This window comes from Heptranchias perlo, unplaced genomic scaffold, assembly GCF_035084215.1.
Source record: "Heptranchias perlo isolate sHepPer1 unplaced genomic scaffold, sHepPer1.hap1 HAP1_SCAFFOLD_794, whole genome shotgun sequence".
Lineage (NCBI taxonomy): Eukaryota > Metazoa > Chordata > Chondrichthyes > Hexanchiformes > Hexanchidae > Heptranchias > Heptranchias perlo.
In genome coordinates this window covers 71,084-89,587 of record NW_027139829.1, presented here as the reverse complement: position 1 = coordinate 89,587, position 18,504 = coordinate 71,084, and the positions used below count along the sequence as shown (strand labels likewise).

General features: G+C 47.4%; 1 protein-coding gene across 3 annotated transcripts; it reads left to right on the top strand.

Annotated features, from left to right (window-relative positions):
* The first annotated feature begins 100 nt into the window (after positions 1-100).
* Positions 101-17,196, top strand: LOC137319275 (zinc finger protein 79-like). Of its 3 annotated transcripts, none has more exons than XM_067981566.1 (3): positions 101-312; positions 3,201-3,358; positions 14,042-17,196. In XM_067981566.1, the coding sequence occupies exon 3, from the start codon at positions 14,392-14,394 to the stop codon at positions 15,019-15,021; it is 630 nt and encodes a 209-aa protein (XP_067837667.1). In that variant the 5' UTR covers positions 101-312; positions 3,201-3,358; positions 14,042-14,391; the 3' UTR covers positions 15,022-17,196. The 3 variants fall into 3 exon arrangements, with proteins under 3 accessions (XP_067837667.1, XP_067837668.1, XP_067837669.1); XM_067981567.1 differs by lacking the exon at positions 101-312 and adding an exon at positions 2,349-2,407; XM_067981568.1 differs by lacking the exons at positions 101-312; positions 3,201-3,358 and adding an exon at positions 4,121-4,581.
* Positions 17,197-18,504: the final 1,308 nt, after the last annotated feature.

Sequence of the window (18,504 nt, the reverse complement as noted above, 5' to 3'; positions counted from 1 at the left end):
TTCCCCATCTCTCTCTCCCTCTCTCTCTCTCTCTCTCCCTCTCTCTCTCTCTCTGTCCCTCTCTCTCTCTCTCCCCCTCTCTCTGTCTTTCTATCTCATTTAAACCGATCATTTTCTCTCTCTCTCTCCCCCTCACTCTATTCACCTTTCTGCAGCATTTTTATTTATTAAAATGTTTTCTATATTAAAACTTCAATTAGAGGCTGGAAACCTGTCAGTTAAATCTCGTTTCTCAACCTTTGGATGATTTGAGTGTTTGAAATGGTGCTGTGCCCTGAGCTCGGAACCTGTTTGCCATCCAGACCCGGGGAGGTGGGAATGAGATGGAGTCCCTGCTCCCTCCACAGCTCTTTACAGTAAACACACAGAGAGAATGAAATGGTCAAACACTGTCTGAGAAACAGCAGCCATTCCAGCTCTGCAGCCCTTGTGTATTCGGAGCAGATTCCGCCCAACTTTAGTTCTTTAAATGTGGACGCCGGGCAGGGTGGGATGTGACGGAGGTCCCTGGGGTGTTTGGGTCACGAGGGGAGGGGGGAGACAGGCTGAGGGTGGGGGGAACTCGGTTTGGGGTGAGGGAAGAGGGGGAGACAGGCTGAGGGTGGGGGGGACTCGGTTTGGGGTGAGGGAAGAGGGAGAGACAGGCTGAGGGTGGGGGGACTCGGTTTGGGGTGAGGGAAGAGGGGGAGACAGGCTGAGGGTGGGGGGACTCGGTTTGGAGTGAGGGAAGAGGGGGAGACAGGCTGAGGGTGGGGGACTCGGTTTGGGGTGAGGGAAGAGGGGGAGACAGGCTGAGGGTGGGGGGGACTCGGTTTGGAGTGAGGGAAGAGGGGGAGACAGGCTGAGGGTGGGGGGACTCGGTTTGGGGTGAGGGAAGAGGGGGAGACAGGCTGAGGGTGGGGGGACTCGGTTTGGGGTGAGGGAAGAGGGGGAGACAGGCTGAGGGTGGGGGGGACTCGGTTTGGGGTGAGGGAAGAGGGAGAGACAGGCTGAGGGTGGGGGGGACTCGGTTTGGGGTGAGGGAAGAGGGGGAGACAGGCTGAGGGTGGGGGGGACTCGGTTTGGGGTGAGGGAAGAGGGGGAGACAGGCTGAGGGTGGGGGGGACTCGGTTTGGGGTGAGGAAGAGGGGAGACAGGCTGAGGGTGGGGGGGACTCGGTTTGGGGTGAGGGAAGAGGGGGAGACAGGCTGAGGGTGGGGGGGACTCGGTTTGGGGTGAGGGAAGAGGGGGAGACAGGCTGAGGGTGGAGGGGACTCGGTTTGGGGTGAGGGAAGAGGGGGAGACAGGCTGAGGGTGGAGGGGGGGACTCGGTTTGGGGTGAGGGAAGAGGGGGAGACAGGCTGAGGGTGGGGGGGACTCGGTTTGGGGTGAGGGAAGAGGGGGAGACAGGCTGAGGGTGGGGGGACTCGGTTTGGGGTGAGGGAAGAGGGGGAGACAGGCTGAGGGTGGGGGGGACTCGGTTTGGGGTGAGGGAAGAGGGGGAGACAGGCTGAGGGTGGAGGGGGGACTCGGTTTGGGGTGAGGGAAGAGGGGGAGACAGGCTGAGGGTGAGGGGACTCGGTTTGGGGTGAGGGGAGGGGGGAGACAGGCTGAGGGTGGGGGGGACTCGGTTTGGGGTGAGGGAAGAGGGGGGAGACAGGCTGAGGGTGGGGGGGACTCGGTTTGGGGTGAGGGAAGAGGGGAGACAGGCTGAGGGTGGGGGGGACTCGGTTTGGGGTGAGGGAAGAGGGGGAGACAGGCTGAGGGTGGAGGGACTCGGTTTGGGGTGAGGGAAGAGGGGGAGACAGGCTGAGGGTGGGGGGGACTCGGTTTGGGGTGAGGGAAGAGGGGGAGACAGGCTGAGGGTGGGGGGACTCGGTTTGGGGTGAGGGAAGAGGGGGAGACAGGCTGAGGGTGGGGGGGACTCGGTTTGGGGTGAGGGAAGAGGGGGAGACAGGCTGAGGGTGGGGGGGACTCGGTTTGGGGTGAGGGAAGAGGGGGAGACAGGCTGAGGGTGGGGGGGACTCGTTTGGGGTGAGGGAAGAGGGGAGACAGCTGAGGGTGGGGGGGACTCGGTTTGAGGTGAGGGAAGAGGGGGAGACAGGCTGAGGGTGGGGGGGACTCGGTTTGAGGTGAGGGAAGAGGGGGAGACAGGCTGAGGGTGGGGGGACTCGGTTTGGGGTGAGGGAAGAGGGGGAGACAGGCTGTGAGGGTTTCAAATCAGTAAAATAGGTCCTTGAAATGTGGCTCATTCCAACAGACAGGTCTCCTGGTCAAACCAGTCCTGCCCTGGGCTGTCCCTGGATTAACATGAGAACGGACAGGTCCCTGAGGGAGATCCATTGAGATTCAGTCTCATATCTCAAATGATGTGGAGATGCCGGTGATGGACTGGGGTGGACAAATGTCAGGAATCTTACAACACCAGGTTATAGTCCAACAGTTTTATTTGAAAATCACAAGCTCTCGGAGGCTTTCTCCTTTGTCAGGTGAGTGTGGGATTCCATGAAAGGCACCGCTTTATAGTCAGAGCACAATGCCTGGTGATTACAGATAATCTTTCCAACTGCCCGTTGTCAAGGCAATCAAAGGAGTCGAATAGTGTTCAGACAGAGAGACACGACATACGGGACAATCAGTATATTCAGTAGTCCCGTATGTGGTGTCTCTCTGTCTGAACACTATTCGAATCCTTTGATTGCCTTGACAACGGGCAGTTGGAAAGATTATCTGTAATCACCAGGCATTGTGCTCTGACTATGGAATCCCACACTCACCTGACAAAGGAGAAAGCCTCCGAGAGCTTGTGATTTTCAGATAAAACTGTTGGACTATAACCTGGTGTTGTAAGATTCCTTACAGAATATCTCAAAGGCTGAAGCAGGGAGCTCCCCGGGGGTAGGGGATGGCCGTGTGTCTCGTCCCAAACCCTCCCCAGGGGCGGGGACAATCTCTCAGTCTGCCGGGGTCCTCCAGCCTGTCCTGAGTGTATTTCTCTCTCTGTCTCTCTCCCAACTTTTCTCTCTCTTCAGATTCTCTTGTTTGTAACCGGGATTTGTGTTTCAGTGTTGGGGCTGAGGGATTGTCGGTGTAACTGGGAGAGGGAGTGGGAGGGAGGGGGGAGAGAGAGGGGGAGTGGGAGGAGAGGAAGCTCTGGGCTCTTGCTGTGCCTTTTTAATCCCTTGCTTTTGTGTTGTAATCAATTCCCTCTCTCCCCTCAGGAAACTTTTCGATGAAATGCTGCAAGGAGATGATCCAGGAAAGAGACATTTTGTGAGAAGGAGGAGGATGAGGGGGAATCCTGGGCCAAGAATCGTTCTCTCTGCTAGGGACTGACTGACTGAGACCTTCACCGCAGCCTGGACCCGATGGGGGCCACGTGAGTCATGTCTGGGTTACTCTGGGTCACTGGGACATTCTGGGGATCACTGGGACATTCTGGGGACACTGGGGGATCACTGGGACATTCTGGGGACACTGGGGGATCACTGGGACATTCTGGGGACACTGGGGGTTCACTGGGACATTGTGCAGGAGCTGACACTGAGACACACACTGACCGTCTGACAGTGCAGCGCTCCCTCAGTACCGACCGTCCAACTGAATATCACCATCTGTTCACTGCAAGTGCAACTTTTCAGAAATAACACAAAGTGGATCAAACTATTCTTCAGAGGCTGACAATGTGACATATCTCGGGTCTTAATTGAAATTAAAAGCTCTTTCAGGGAGCGTCCTGCAGCACGCAGAGGGCCCAAATGTGAAAACAGCCTCCAAATGTTTTCTTAGTTTGAAGTTTAATTTTGAAAAGGTCACTGACAACTCAGAAAGAAATCGTGTTAATTCTCAAGCCATTTTGGGCCCCCATGTGAAATTGTATTGTAATGGAACCACACAGACACATGGGGAAGCTCGGGTGCAAACTGATTGGAATTTGAGATTTTAATCCCATATTCATTTGTGGCACAGCTCAGCTCAATTCAAACCCAATGTCTGTGCAAGGGACACGTGTCTCCTGACTGTACAGTCTGTGTGTGTGTGTGTGTGTGTGTGTGTGTGTCTCAGTCTCACTGGTCTCATAACATAACTTTAAAGCAGTAAATTAACCAGAACTTGCTCCAAAGACAAAACCGATCCGCACCCATGAGGACGGCCTCAACCGGGATCTTGGATTCATGTCACGCTGCACGTAACCCCACCAGCGAACAAAAGCTATCTGTTTTTAATATAACGGGTCATATGCTGGCTTTCTCTGCCTTCTGGATGTTTCTGCCTCTCTCTTTTCTGTTTTTATTTGTGTTGACTGTATATTCGGGGGCTCTGTAGGTAACACCTCTCTGTCTGAACACTGTGATTGCCTTGGCAACGGGCAGTTGCAAAGACTATCTGTAATCACCATGTATTGTTCTGTGATTTATAAATGCGTAGGCTTCGAGGAGTTCCTGACATTTACCTGAGGAAGGAGGAAGCCTCCAAAAGCTTGTAAATTTCAAATAAAATCGTTGGACTATAACTTGGTGTTGTAAAATTGTTTACAATTGTCAACCCCAGTCCATCACCGGCATCTCCACATCATGGCTAAAACCGATCCAGATCTTGAAGGTGTGATGATTTCCTCCTTCTCTCTGCTCTGTTGGTGGGAGGCTCATTTCCAGTCCCAGGTTTTTGTATATTCCCCATGTCTGATGGGTTGGTTCCTGTGAACAGTTTGTCAGAGAGTGTTTCACTGCCTCAGGGTGTTTACAGAGAGTGCCTCAGGGTGTTTACAGTTTTTTTCCACACCGTTCACCTGAGGAAGGAGGAAGCCTCCGAAAGCTTGTGGAATTTAAAATAAATTTGTTGGACTATAACTTGGTGTTGTAAAATTGTTTAGAATTTACAGAGAGAGAGATAAGCAGCTCCCATCCTGGTCTGAAAGACCCAGTCAATGAGAGATTTATAAACAATCCAGCCCAGTGCAGTTAAACCTTGTCCCCCATTAATCCAAACACACCATATTGTGAGCAAAATTCAATATTTCACAGGGCCAGTGAGTCCAAGACACAGATTGTACCCACCTCCCTAAACTCAACTCCTTACTGTAAAAAGTGTCTGTCAAAACACAGCCCGTTTAGGGACTGAACCCCTCAAATAACCGTTACACTCAACATTGCAATCTCTCGGTGAATCATTCCCTTTTACCCACTGTGTGCTGTACATGTACAGGAGCTGACACTGAGACACACACGGGCCGTACAGTACCTGAGTACTTTTCAATCAAGAGAAATTCAGAAAGACAACAGAGAGAGAGGGGCAGAGAGAGAGAAAAGGACAGAGAGAGAGGGGGAGAGAGGCAGAGAGAGAGAGAGAAAAAGGCAGAGCGGGGAGAGAGTCAGAGAGAGAAAGACAGAGAGGGTGAGAGAGAGAGGAGCGAGAGGCAGAAGGAGAGAGGGGGACAGAGAGAAAGAAAAAGAGAGAGAGAGGGGCAGAGAGTGTGGTAGAGAGGCAGAGAGTGGATTGGTGCTGCCTGGTGATTTACCCATTTCCCGCGAGCAGCCAGGCCTTTCTGGGCTGTTTAATGGCTTCTCACCAGCAAGGGAGGGCCCCATCTCCCACCTCGCAATAAACTCTTTCAATCAGATGCTTCCTCTCACCCTCACACATTACCACTGTCACAAGCCGCACACCCACAACCCACAGGTCACACACACTGGCACCTATTCAACCATGACAGGCACATCACCCAAACAACCACCAGGTCCCTCACCGACACACGTCCCGTTTTCTTGCAGGGAGTCCCTCTCTCTCTGTCCCCCCTCTCTCTGTCCCCCCTCTCTCTGTCCCCCCTCTCTCTGTCCCCCCTCTCTCTGTCTTTTTCTCTCTCTGTCTTTTTCTCTCTCTGTCTTTTTCTCTCTCTGTCTTTTTCTCTCTCTGTCTTTTTCTCTCTCTGTCTTTTTCTCTCTCTGTCTTTTTCTCTCTCTGTCTTTTTCTCTCTCTGTCTTTTTCTCTCTCTGTCTTTTTCTCTCTCTCTCTTTTTCTCTCTCTCTCTTTTTCTCTCTCTGTCTTTTTCTCTCTCTGTCTTTTTCTCTCTCTCTCTTTTTCTCTCTCTGTCTTTTTCTCTCTCTGTCTTTTTCTCTCTCTGTCTTTTTCTCTCTCTCTCTTTTTCTCTCTCTGTCTTTTTCTCTCTCTGTCTTTTTCTCTCTCTCTCCCACTCTCTCTCTCTACCGCTATCTCTGTCACTCTCTCTCTCTCCCTCAGCCCTCTCACTGTCTTTTTCTCTCTCTCTCTCTGCCTCTCTCCCGCTCTCTCTCTTCCCCTCTCTCTTTGTGACTCCCTCTCTCCATCCCTCTCTCTGTCCCCATCTCTCTCTTTCTTTTTCTCTCCACCTGTCTCTCTCTCTCTCTCTCTCTCTCCCCCCCCCTCGCTGCCGCTCTTCCTCTCTCTGTCCCTATCTCTCTCCCCCTGTCTCTCTCTCTCTCTCGCTGCCTCTCTCCCTTCTCTGTCTTTTTCTCTCTCTCTCTCTCTCTCTCTATCTTTTTCTCTGTCTCTCTGTCCCTCTCTCTCCCTCTGCCTCTTTGCCCCTCTCTCTCTCTGTCTCTCTCTCTGTCTTTTTCTCTCTCTCTGTCCCTCTCACCCCTCTCTTTCTCTCTCACCCCTCCCACTCTGTCTTTTTCTCTCTCTCTCTGTCTCTCCCCCTCTCTCTCACCCCCCCCTCTCTCTGCCTCTCTCCTGCTCTCACTCTGTCTCTCTCTCTTCCCCTCTCTTTCGCTGCCTCTCTTCCTCTCTCTGTCTTTTTCTCTCTCTCTCTCTCTCTCTCTCTCTATCTCTCTCTGCCTCTCTCTCTGTCTTATTCTCTGTCTCTCCCCCATCCTCTGTCGTTTTCGCTCTCTCTCTCTGCCTCTTTCCCCCTCTTCCTCTGTCTCTCTCTCTCTCTGTCTTTTTCTCTGTCTCTCTGTCCCTCTCTCTCCCTCTGCCTCTTTCCCCCTCTCTCTCTGTTTCTCTCTTTCTCTGTGTGTGTCTCTCTCTCTCTGCCTCTCTCCCTCGTCTCTCCGTCCTTTTCTCTCTCTCTATCCCTCTCTCCCGCTCTCTCTGTCTTTTTCTCTCTCTATCCCTCTCTCCATCATTCTCTCTCTCTCTCTGCCTCTCTCCTCCACTCTCTCTGTCCCTCCCTCTCTCAGCCTCTCTTCTCCTCTCTCTGACCTTTTCTCTCTCTCTCTCTCCCCCTCTCTCTCTCTGTTTTATTCTCTATCTATCTGTCCCCCTCGCTTTCTCGCTGCCTATCTCCCCCTCTCCCTCTGTCTTTTTCTCTCTCTGACCTTCTCTCTCTCTCTCTCTCTCTCTCCCCCTCTCTCTCTCTGTCCATTTCTCTCTCTCCCCCTCTCTCTCTCTCTCTCTCTCTCGGCCTCTCACACCCTCTGACACTGAGACACACATGGGCCGTACAGTACCAGACAGGAGTGAATCGTTCCCTTTTACCCACTGTGTACTATACATGTACAGGAGCTGACACTGAGACACACACAGGCCGTACAGTACCTGAGTACTTTCCTAACAAGAGAAATTCGGAAAGACAACAGAGAGAGAGGGACAGAGAGAGAGGGGGTGAGAGGCAGAGAGAGAGAGAGAGAGAGAGAGAGAAAAAGACAGAGCGGGGAGACAGAGAGAGAGGAGGCGAGAGGCAGAGAGAGAGAGAAAAAGATGGAGACAGGGCGAGAGAGAGGCAGAGAGTGAATTGGTACTGCCTGGTGATTTACCCGATTCCTGCGAGCAGCCAGGCCTCTCTGGGCTGTTTAATGGCTTCTCAACAGCAAGGGGGGCCCCCATCTCCCACCCACCAAAAAACTCTTTCAATCAGATGCTTCCTCTCACCCTCACACATTACCACTGTTGCAAGCCGCACACCCACAACTCACAGGTCACACACACTGGCAGCTATTCAACCATGACAGGCACATCACCCAAACACCCTGCAGGACCCTCACCGACACAAGTCCCGCTTTCTGGCAGGAGACCCCCTCACACTCTCTCTCCCCCTCGCTCTGTCTTTTTCTCTCACCCTCTGTTCGCTGTCTTTCTCTGCCTCTCTCCCCTCTCTGTCATTTTCTCTCTCTCTCTTTCTCTCTCTCTATCTCTCTGCCTCTCTGTTATTCTCTCTCTCTCCCCCCACTCTCTCTGTCTTTTTCTGTCTCTGCCTCTGTCTCTCTCTGCCTCTCTCCCCTTCTCTCTGTCCCTCTCTCTCCCTCTGCCTCTTTACCCCTCTCTCTGTCTCTCTCTCTCTGCCTCTCTCGCCCTGTCTTTGCCTTTTTCTCTGTCTCTCTCTCGCTCTCTTTCTATCTCTCTCTCCATCATTCTCTCTCTCTCTCTCCTCCTCTCCCTCTCTATCCCCCTCTCTCTCTCTCGGCCTCTCTTCCCCTCTCTGACTTTTTCTCTCTCTCTCTCCCCCTCGCTCTCTTTCTCTCTCTCTCTGTTTTTCTCACGACCTATCTGTCCCCCTCGCTGTCTCTCTGCCTATCTCCCACTCTCCCGCTGTGTTTTTCGCAATCTGTCTCTCTCTCTCTCTCTCTCTCTCTCGCTGTTACTCTCTCTCTCTCTCTCTATCTCTGTCACCCTCTCTCTGTCTCGGCCTCTCACACCTTTGACACTGAGACACACACGGGCCGTACAGTACCAGACAGGAGTGAATCGTTCCCTTTTACCCACTATGTACTGTACATGTACAGGAGCTGACACTGAGACACACACGGGCCGTACAGTACCAGACAGGAGTGAATCGTTCCCTTTAACCCACCATGTACTGTACATGTACAGGAGCTGACACTGAGACACACAGTAACAAACTTTATATGGTATCAGGAGTTAACCCCTTACATGCTGTTTCTAGCAATACAAAAATATAAGTTAAATTAGATGGTGGGGAGGGCAGGAATGCTGTGGATCCAATCGCTCATCTCTGCCCAGCTCCGTCATGCCAGAATATCACCATCTGTTCGAGCCCAAATTCCTCCCTTCGTTCACTGCAAGTGCAACTTTTCAGAAATAACACAAAGTGGATCAAACTATTATTCAGAGGCTGACAATGTGACATATCTCGGGTCTTAATTGAAATTAAAAGCTCTTTCAGGGAGCGTCCTGCAGCACCCAGAGGGCCCAAATGTGAAAACAGCCTCCAAATGTTTTCTTAGTTTGAAGTTTAATTTTTGAAAAGGTCACTGACAACTCAGAAAGAAATCGTGTTAATTCCGAAGCCATTTTGGGCCCCCATGTGAAATTGTATTGTAATGGAACCACACAGACACATGGGGAAGCTCGGGAGCAAACTGATTGGAATTTGAGATTTTAATCCCATATTCATTTGTGGCACAGCTCAGCTCAATTCAAACCCAATGTCTGTGCAAGGACCACGTGTCTCCTGACTGTACAGTCTGTGTGTGTGTGTGTGTGTGTCTCAGTCTCACTGGTCCCATAACATAACTTTAAAGCAGTAAAATTAACCAGAACCTGCTCCAATGACAAAACCGATCCAGATCTTGAAGGTGTGATGATTTCCTCCTTCTCTCTGCTCTGTTGGTGGGAGGCTCATTTCCAGTCCCAGGTATTTGTCTATTCCCCATGTCTGATGGGTTGGTTCCTGTGAACAGTTTGTCAGAGAGTGTTTCACTGCCTCAGGGTGTTTACAGAGAGAGAGAGAGAAGCAGCTCCCATCCTGGTCGGAAAGACCCAGTCAATGAGAGATTTATAAAACAATCCAGCCCAGTGCAGTTAAACCTTGTCCCCCATTGATCCAAACACACCATATTGTGAGCAAAATTCAATATTTCACAGGGCCAGTGAGTCCCAGACACGGATTGTACCCACCTCCCTAAACTAAACTCAACTCCTTACTGGAAAAAGTGTCTGTCAAAACACAGCCCGTTTAGGGACTGAACCCCTCAAATAACCGTTACGCTCAACATTGCAATCTCTCAGTGAATCGTTCCCTTTTACCCACTGTGTGCTGTACATGTACAGGAGCTCACACTGAGACACACACGGGCCGTACAGTACCAGACAGGAGTGAATCCTTCCCTTTTACCCACCGTGTGCTGTACATGTACAGGAGCTGACACTGAGACACACACGGGCCGTACAGTACCAGACAGGAGTGAATCGTTCCCTTTTACCCACCGTGTGCTGTACATGTACAGGAGCTGACACTGAGACACACACGGGCCGTACAGTACCAGACAGGAGTGAATCGTTCCCTTTTACCCACTGTGTACTGTACATGTACAGGAGCTGACACTGAGACACACACGGGCCGTACAGTACCAGACAGGAGTGAATCGTTCCCTTTTACCCACTCTGTGCTGTACACGTACAGGAGCTGACACTGAGACACACACGGGCCGTACAGTACCAGACAGGAGTGAATTGTTCCCTTTTACCCACTCTGTGCTGTACACGTACAGTACAGTTGTGGTGGTGGTTGTTGTGGTGGCCCAAACGCAAAGGCCGCCGCTCTGGCATCGCTCTGGGATCCCCGGCTGCACCCTGGCCTCACTCTGGGCTGACTGGGTGCACGCTGGGATCCCGGCATCACTCTGGGGTCACTGGGACATTCTGGGGTCACTGCGGGATCACTGGGGACACTCTGTCGGCCTCTTGCCGCCATCTGATAAGATGACGGCGGCGGCCATTTTTTCCAAGATGGTGGCCGTGCTTGCCGCCATTTTATCCAAGATGTCGGCCGCGCCTGCCGCCATGTTTTCCAAGATGGCGGCCGTGCTTGCTGCCATTTTTTCCAAGATGGTGGCCGCGCCGGCCGCCATTTTGTCCAATACGGACTCTGCGCTTGCCTCCATTTTGTCCAAGCTGGCTTCATTTATTATATAAATAATTGAAAAGTTTAAAATGTAAAATAAATAACTCAATATTTTAATTCATTAAATAAATGCTTATTTTATTATATCAATAATCAAATTGTTTTCAAGTGTTTAATTTATTATATGAATACTTCAAATGTTTCATTTATTATAAAGTGAATTCAATAGTTTAAATTATTCGATTGATTAATTTATTATGTAAATAACCGAGTTTAATTTATTGTATAAAAAATTCAACAGCTAAATTTATTATGTAAATAGTTCAATTGTTTAATATTTTATAAATAATTCAAGCGTTTAATTTTTATGTAAATTATTGAATTGTTTAATTTATTATATGAATAATTAAATTGATATATTTGATAAATAATTCAGTAGTTTAATTATATAATTGAAGTGTATAATTTACTATATAAATAGCTCCGTTTAATTTATTGTATAAATAATTCAATTTGTGAATTTATTATACAAATAAACAAGTGTTTAATTTATTATATGAAGCATTCAAGTGTATAATTTATTACATAAATACTTCATTTGTTTAATTTATTATCTAAATAATTCAACTGTTTCATTTATTATATAAATAATTCAATAGTTTAATTCATTATATAAATAATCATTTGTTTAATTTCTTACATAACTACGTCAGTTGTTAAATTAAACTATTGAATTATTTTCATAATAAATTAAATATCCAAATCATTCAATAGTTTAATTTATTATATAATAATGCATGTCTAATTTATTATATAAAAAAATCAATTGTTTAATTTATTATATAAATAATTCAAGTGTTAAATTTATTCTATGAAGAAACAATGGTTTAATTCATTATACAAATAATTTGTGTTTAATTTATTATATAAATAATTCAACAGCTTAATTTATTACATAAATCACACAAGTGTTAAATTTATTATATAAATAACCAATTATATTGTTTAGTTTATTATATAAATAATCCAAGTGTTAAAATTATTATATAAAGAGGTCAAGTGTTTAAATTGTATAATTAATTCACAGGTTTAACTTATCATACAAAGATTCAAGTGTTTATTTAATCATATTAATAATCCATTATTTAATTTATTGAATGAAGAATTTCAAAACGTTATTCATTATATAAATAATCAAGTGTTTCATTCATTATATAAATAATCAAGTGTTTCATTTATTATATAAATAATCAAGTGTTTCATTTATTATATAAATAATCAAGTGTTTCATTTATTATATAAATAATCAAGTGTTTCATTTATTATATAAATAATCAATTGTTGACTTTATTACATAAAGAAGTCTCGTGTTTAATTTATTATATAAATAATTCACCTAAATATTGAGTTCTTTATATAATAAATTAAACGAAGGAATATTTATATAATGAATTAAACTATTGAATTATTTCTATGATAAATTAAACACTAATTTTTTATGTAATAAATTAAAGAATTGATTATTTAATGAATTGAACTATTCAATTATTTATGAAATGAATTGAATGATTGAATTATTTAGAAAATAAATTAAACACTTGAATTGTCTGCTTCCAATGTTTTTGTTTTTCGGCCTGATATTAAGATCATCAATGGCGGCTGCATCACCCAGCATGCAGCGCGGTTCAGATTGTGCCCTGTCTGAATCAGTGGAGCTCAGCGCGCAGGCGCAGTAGTGACTCATTATCGGTCAGTGTGTCCTGAGCATGCGCGGCCAGTCGAGGCTGCGGGAGGAGCGCGTTCGGTGCAGGTCAGAGGATCGGAGCAAGAGGCTCAATAAACCCCGGGGCCCGGGTCCGGGCTCAGGCCCAGGCTCAGGCTTTACAAACCCCGAGTGCGGCCCCAGACCCGAATATAAAACAGTGAACATTATCCCCCCCTCACTACCCGCCGGGAAATGAAGGGGAAATGGGGATCGGTCAGGGAGCGTCTGTAAATGAAGGGGAAATGGGGATCGGTCAGGGAGCGTCTGTCAATGAAGGAGAAATGGTGATCGGTCAGGGAGCGTCTGTAAATGAAGGAGAAATGGAGATCGGTCAGGGAGCGTCTGTAAATGAAGGAGAAATGGAGATCGGTCAGGGAGCGTCTGTAAATGAAGGGGAAATGGGGATCGGTCAGGGAGCGTCTGTAAATGAAGGGGAAATGGTGATCGGTCAGGGAGCGTCTCTAAATGAAGGAGAAATGGGGATCGGTCAGGGAGCGTCTGTAAATGAAGGAGAAATGGAGATCGGTCAGGGAGCGTCTGTAAATGAAGGAGAACTGGTGATCGGTCAGGGAGCGTCTGTAAATGAAGGAGAACTGGTGATCGGTCAGGGAGCGTCTGTAAATGAAGGGGAAATGGGGATCGGTCAGGGAGCGTCTGTAAATGAAGGAGAAATGGTGATCGGTCAGGGAGCGTCTGTAAATGAAGGAGAAATGGAGATCGGTCAGGGAGCGTCTGCAAATGAAGGGGAAATGGGGATCGGTCAGGGAGCGTCTGTAAATGAAGGAGAAATGGGGATCGGTCAGGGAGCATCTGTAAATGAAGGAGAAATGGAGATCGGTCAGGGAGCGTCTGCAAATGAAGGGGAAATGGTGATCGGTCAGGGAGCGTCTGTAAATGATGGAGAAATGGTGATCGGTCAGGGAGCGTCTGTAAATGAAGGAGAAATGGTGATCTCTATATCTTCAGTCATCCAGGGAGCTCTAGCTTTGGATGCTGTTCCTTTCCTCCTCGTGGGAATTTGTCCACTCTGTACCCAAACCAACTCCTCCTTGAAGGCCTCCCACTGTTCAATTACTGTTCTGCCTGCCAATTTTTGATTCCAATCCACCTGGACAAGATCCCTTTTTAACTCACTGGAATTTGCCCTCCTCCAGTTAAGTATTTTCACATTTGACTGTCCCCTGTCCTTTTCCATAACTGTTCTAAACCGAATGAGATTATGATCACTGCTGCCCCACTGAAACATGCTCCACCTGCCCCACTTCATTCTCCACACCGAGCCCACTGCTGCTCTCACACTCACTCACTCTCTCACCCTTTCACTCATGGTTTTGGGCCACTGAAAGATGATGCGATGGGTTTGGATTTCAGCACAGGGAGGAGGGAGAGTGTGTGGGACGGGGATTTACAGCTTTGAGGAATGAGAGAGGAAATAATGTTCCATAGAAAGTAGAGTTATCTGATCTGAATTTCTATCCTGCAATTACAGTGATAACTTTTATAAACTCCTTTTACAGGGGAGGATTTACAGAGGGAAACTCAAACCAAAGATCACGTCAAGATCTGACAGAGTCACTCGATTCATCAGGACCTGAATATCATCGGCCTTTGAATGTTGAAGGAGAAATGTTTGTCTGTTCTATCCGTGGGAGAAGATTTCAAACATCAGTGTGAGTGGAAAAGCACCGAGACACACACACGAGTGAGAGTGTTCCAGTGCACTGATTGTGGAAAGAGCTTTAACCAGTTGCACAGCCAGAAAAAACATCGCACCATTCACAGCGGGGAGAAACCGTACACGGGTTCTGTGCTTGGACGAGGCTTCAACTGATCGTCCAACCTGGAGAGACACAAGGACACCCAGACCATGGAGAAACCGTGGAAATGTGGGGACTGTGGGAAGGGATTCAATTACCCTTCAGAGCTGGAAACTCATCGACGCAGTCACACTGGGGAGAGGCCGTTCACCTGCTCCTTGTGTGGGAAGGGATTCACTCAGTCATCCGACCTGCTGAAACACCAGCGAGTTCACACTGGGGAGAGACCTTTCAAATGTTCTGACTGTGAGAAGAGATTTAAAAGCAAAATTGAACTGCTGAGACACCAACGCACCCACACTGGGGAGAGGCCGTTCACCTGCTCCGTGTGTGGGAAAGGATTCACTCAGTCATCTGCCCTGCTGACACACCAGCGAGTTCACACTGGGGAGAGACCTTTTAAATGTTCTGACTGTGAGAAGAGGTTTAAAAGCAAATTTAATCTGCTGAAACACCAACGCACTCACACTGGGGAGAGGCCGTTCACCTGCTCCGTGTGTGGGAAAGGATTCACTCAGTCATCTGCCCTGCTGACACACCAGCGAGTTCACACTGGGGAGAGACCTTTTAAATGTTCTGACTGTGAGAAGAGGTTTAAAAGCAAATTTAATCTGCTGAAACACCAACGCACTCACCAGCGAGTTCACACTGGGGAGAGGCCGTTCTCCTGCTCTGTGTGAAAGAAGAGATTCACTCGGTCATCCCTCCTTCTGTCACACCAGCGAGTTCACACTGAAGAGAGACCTTTCAATGTTCTGACTGTGAGAAAAGATTTAAAATCAGAAATGATCCGCTGAGACATCGACGCACTCACACTGGGGAGAGACTGTTCACCTGCTCCGTGTGTGGGAAGGGATTCACGAATTCATCCCACCTTCTGAAACATCCACTTGTTGACACTATTGAGTGACCTTTTAACTCAGTGACTGTGAGAAGAGCTTTAAAAGCAGAAATGAACTGCTGACACATCAACGCATGCCCATTGGTTGAGAGACTGTTCACCTGCTCCGTGTGTGGGAAGGGATTCACTCAGTCATCACACGTGCTGAGACACCAGCGAGTTCACATATGACTGCAGGGGTTGGATTCTGCTGTTAATCCCATCCAGGACTGAACCATGTTCATTCTGACAGTTGGGGTTTGTTTCTCCTGATGTTCATCACCCCGATAACTGGGCTGGAGTTTAATATTCAGGATATCTGTTAAATAAATCAGCTTTGTTTCAAACACCTTGTTGTAGACTTTGGTCTTTCCCACCTGAGTGTTTAGCATCACCTGACTGGAGCTCAGAAAGGACAATCTGGGGGGAGGATCGTCCGGTGGGAACAGAACTTCAGCCTGGACACAGTCCTTCAGGGCCACACTGAGAGGGGCAAACGGCACTTTGGTCTTTCTCGTCTCTCTTCACTGACAGCAAAGTCACCGTGCGGCGTCCAGTTTAAAAATGACAGTGGTCATTATTCGATGAAGATTTAACCTGTTTGTGTGACAGTCCTGAGTCTACCATTTAAGGCAGGCGTTGACTCATTTAAAATAAACCTGTTAAAAATAAATGGGTTAAAGTCTGAATTAAAATAGCAGAGGGAGGAGTTCACAGGAGCCTGTTAACTGCTGGTACAATTATACAACAGTCATTCGATCTCCAGATAAAGAAGGACCTGCAGTGTGTTTCCAGAATTCCCGGTTTTATTGATGTGTGCGTGTTAGACACCAGGATCACTAAAAATACACGATCCGGACCATCCACAGGGTGGGGGCGATCCCGACAGTTACTCTGGGATCACTCCCACTGCGGAACTCCACCACTGACCCTGCTGAAGGTTGCAGGCTCAGGGAGTGGGGCCTCCAGGAGTGGACTGTGAGAAAGCTGACAAAGATATGCTGAGGTACCAGAGGAATCCTTACTAAGGAACCGTCTGGGTCTCAGTGTGGGTCTCGCGGTGAATGATTCCTGACTCCCCGAACTGTCTTACATTTAACCCAGATCGGATCAGGATGAATTCAGTTTACAGGAGAATTGGGTCAAATATCACCCACAATCGAGGGAGACAAAAGCAGCCATTAGAGAAGCTCAGAGATCTTTGGAAAAGAAGATGGTGCCCAATTCTGAGAATAATAGCAAATGTCTTTCCAGCTACGTCAGGAGTCAGAAGACCATTCAAGATGCTTTAGGGCCACTGAAAGACAGTTCAGGACAGATTCCCGGGCTATGGCAGAGCTGTTGAATGATTATTTCTCATCAGTCTACACTCCTGTGGATGAGGCTCAGATTCCAGCTGTGGGATGTGCTGTCAACAATAACATCATAAATATTAAAATAGAATGGGATGTCACTTTGGATAAAATATGAACTCTCAAAATGCATTGTGCTCCAGGTCCAGATGATATCCACCCCCGGGTGTTTAAAGAGATGGGACGGGTGCTCTGTGAGCCCCTTGCCTGTATCTTCAACAGCTCAAGAGTCAGGGATTGTCCCCTGAGATAGGAAGGGAGCTCACGTAGTTCCCATTTTCATTGAAGGGTCAAATCAGAGCCGGGGAATGACAGGCCCATCAGTGTAACCTCGATCAGAGGGAAGATGCTTGAAGGGATCCTAAGAGATGCTGTTTATGATCACGGGGAAAGAGAAGGAGCCATTAGAGATACTCAACACGGCTTCTGGGAAAGAAAATGGTGTCTTACAAACTTGCTTGAGTTTTTTAAAGAAGTTGCTGGGTTAGTGGATGAGGGTAATCCGGTTCACATTGTCTATCTCAGGGATGTCAAACTCATTTCCTATGGTGAACCTGACCCGATATCCTGGCACTTGGCCTGGGCCCCATTCAGCAAAAGTTATTAAACTAGAAATAGATGAAGATGAACTGTATTGGTATTTACTTACATTTAGATTTTATTTACAGCTACTGCTGCTCCCGATACCTGGCACCTCTGAGCTTGAACTATTGCACCAACATTTAGAGTAAATGACTGGGCTGAGGCCTGTTTTGGATAAAAACATGAGGACCACTTGTCATTACAGAACTGTGTGCCCCAAACACTAACCGTGGAAGTGAATTCCACAGACTGCCTACTCCCTATGTAAAGAAGTTTCTCTTGACGACTGCTCTAAAACAGAGAGTGGGGTTAATTGTAGCGACTCACACTGTATAAGGTGGAAAGTGGGGCTCCACAAGGATTGGTTCTGGGACCACTGTTCACAATTCACATCAATGAATTGGACTCGGGAATCGGAAGTACAATTTCAAAATTTACAGATGACACCAGATTGGCGGGGTGGGGTGGAGTTTGGATAATATTGATGAAGATTGCGACCAAATACAAAATACATCAATAAACTTGCAAAATGGGTGTATAATTGGCCAATGAATTTTAATGCAGATGACAGTGAAGTGGAGCATTTTGGTAGCAAGAATTTGGAAATTGTGCCCTGTATCCCCAAGTCCAAGTCATTAATGTATATCAAGGAAAGCAGTGGTCCCAGCACCGACCCCTGGGGAACACCACTGTACACCTCCCTCCATTCCGAAAAACAACCGTTCACCACTACACTCTGTTTCCTGTTATTTAGCCAATTCTGTATCCATGCTGCTACTGCCCCTTTTATTCCATGGGCTTCAATCTTGATGACAAACCCATTATACGGCACTTTATCTGACACCTTTTCGAAGTCCATACACACCACATTAACTGCATTGCCCTCATCTACTCTCTGTTACCTCATCAAAAAACTGTATCAATTTAATTAAACACGATTTGCCTTTAACAAATCCGTGCTGGCTTTCCCTAATCCTTGTCCAATTGACTGCTAATTCTGTCCCGGATTATCGTTGCTAGAACTTTCTCCACTACCGAGGTTAAACTGACTGGTCAGTAGTTGCTGGATTTTTTCTTTCACCCTTTCTTGAACAGGGGTGTAACATTTGCAATTCTCCAGTCCTCTGACATCACCCCCATATCGAAGGATGTTTGGAGGTTTTTTGCCAGTACCTCTGCAATTTCCACCGTTACTTCCCTCAGCAACCGAGGATGCATCCCATCCGGACCAGATGACGTATCTACTTTAAGTACAGCCAGCCTTTCCAGTACCTCCTGTTTATGAATTTTGAGCCAATCCAGTATCTCTACAACATCTTCCTTTAGTGACACTCTGGCAGCGTCTTCTT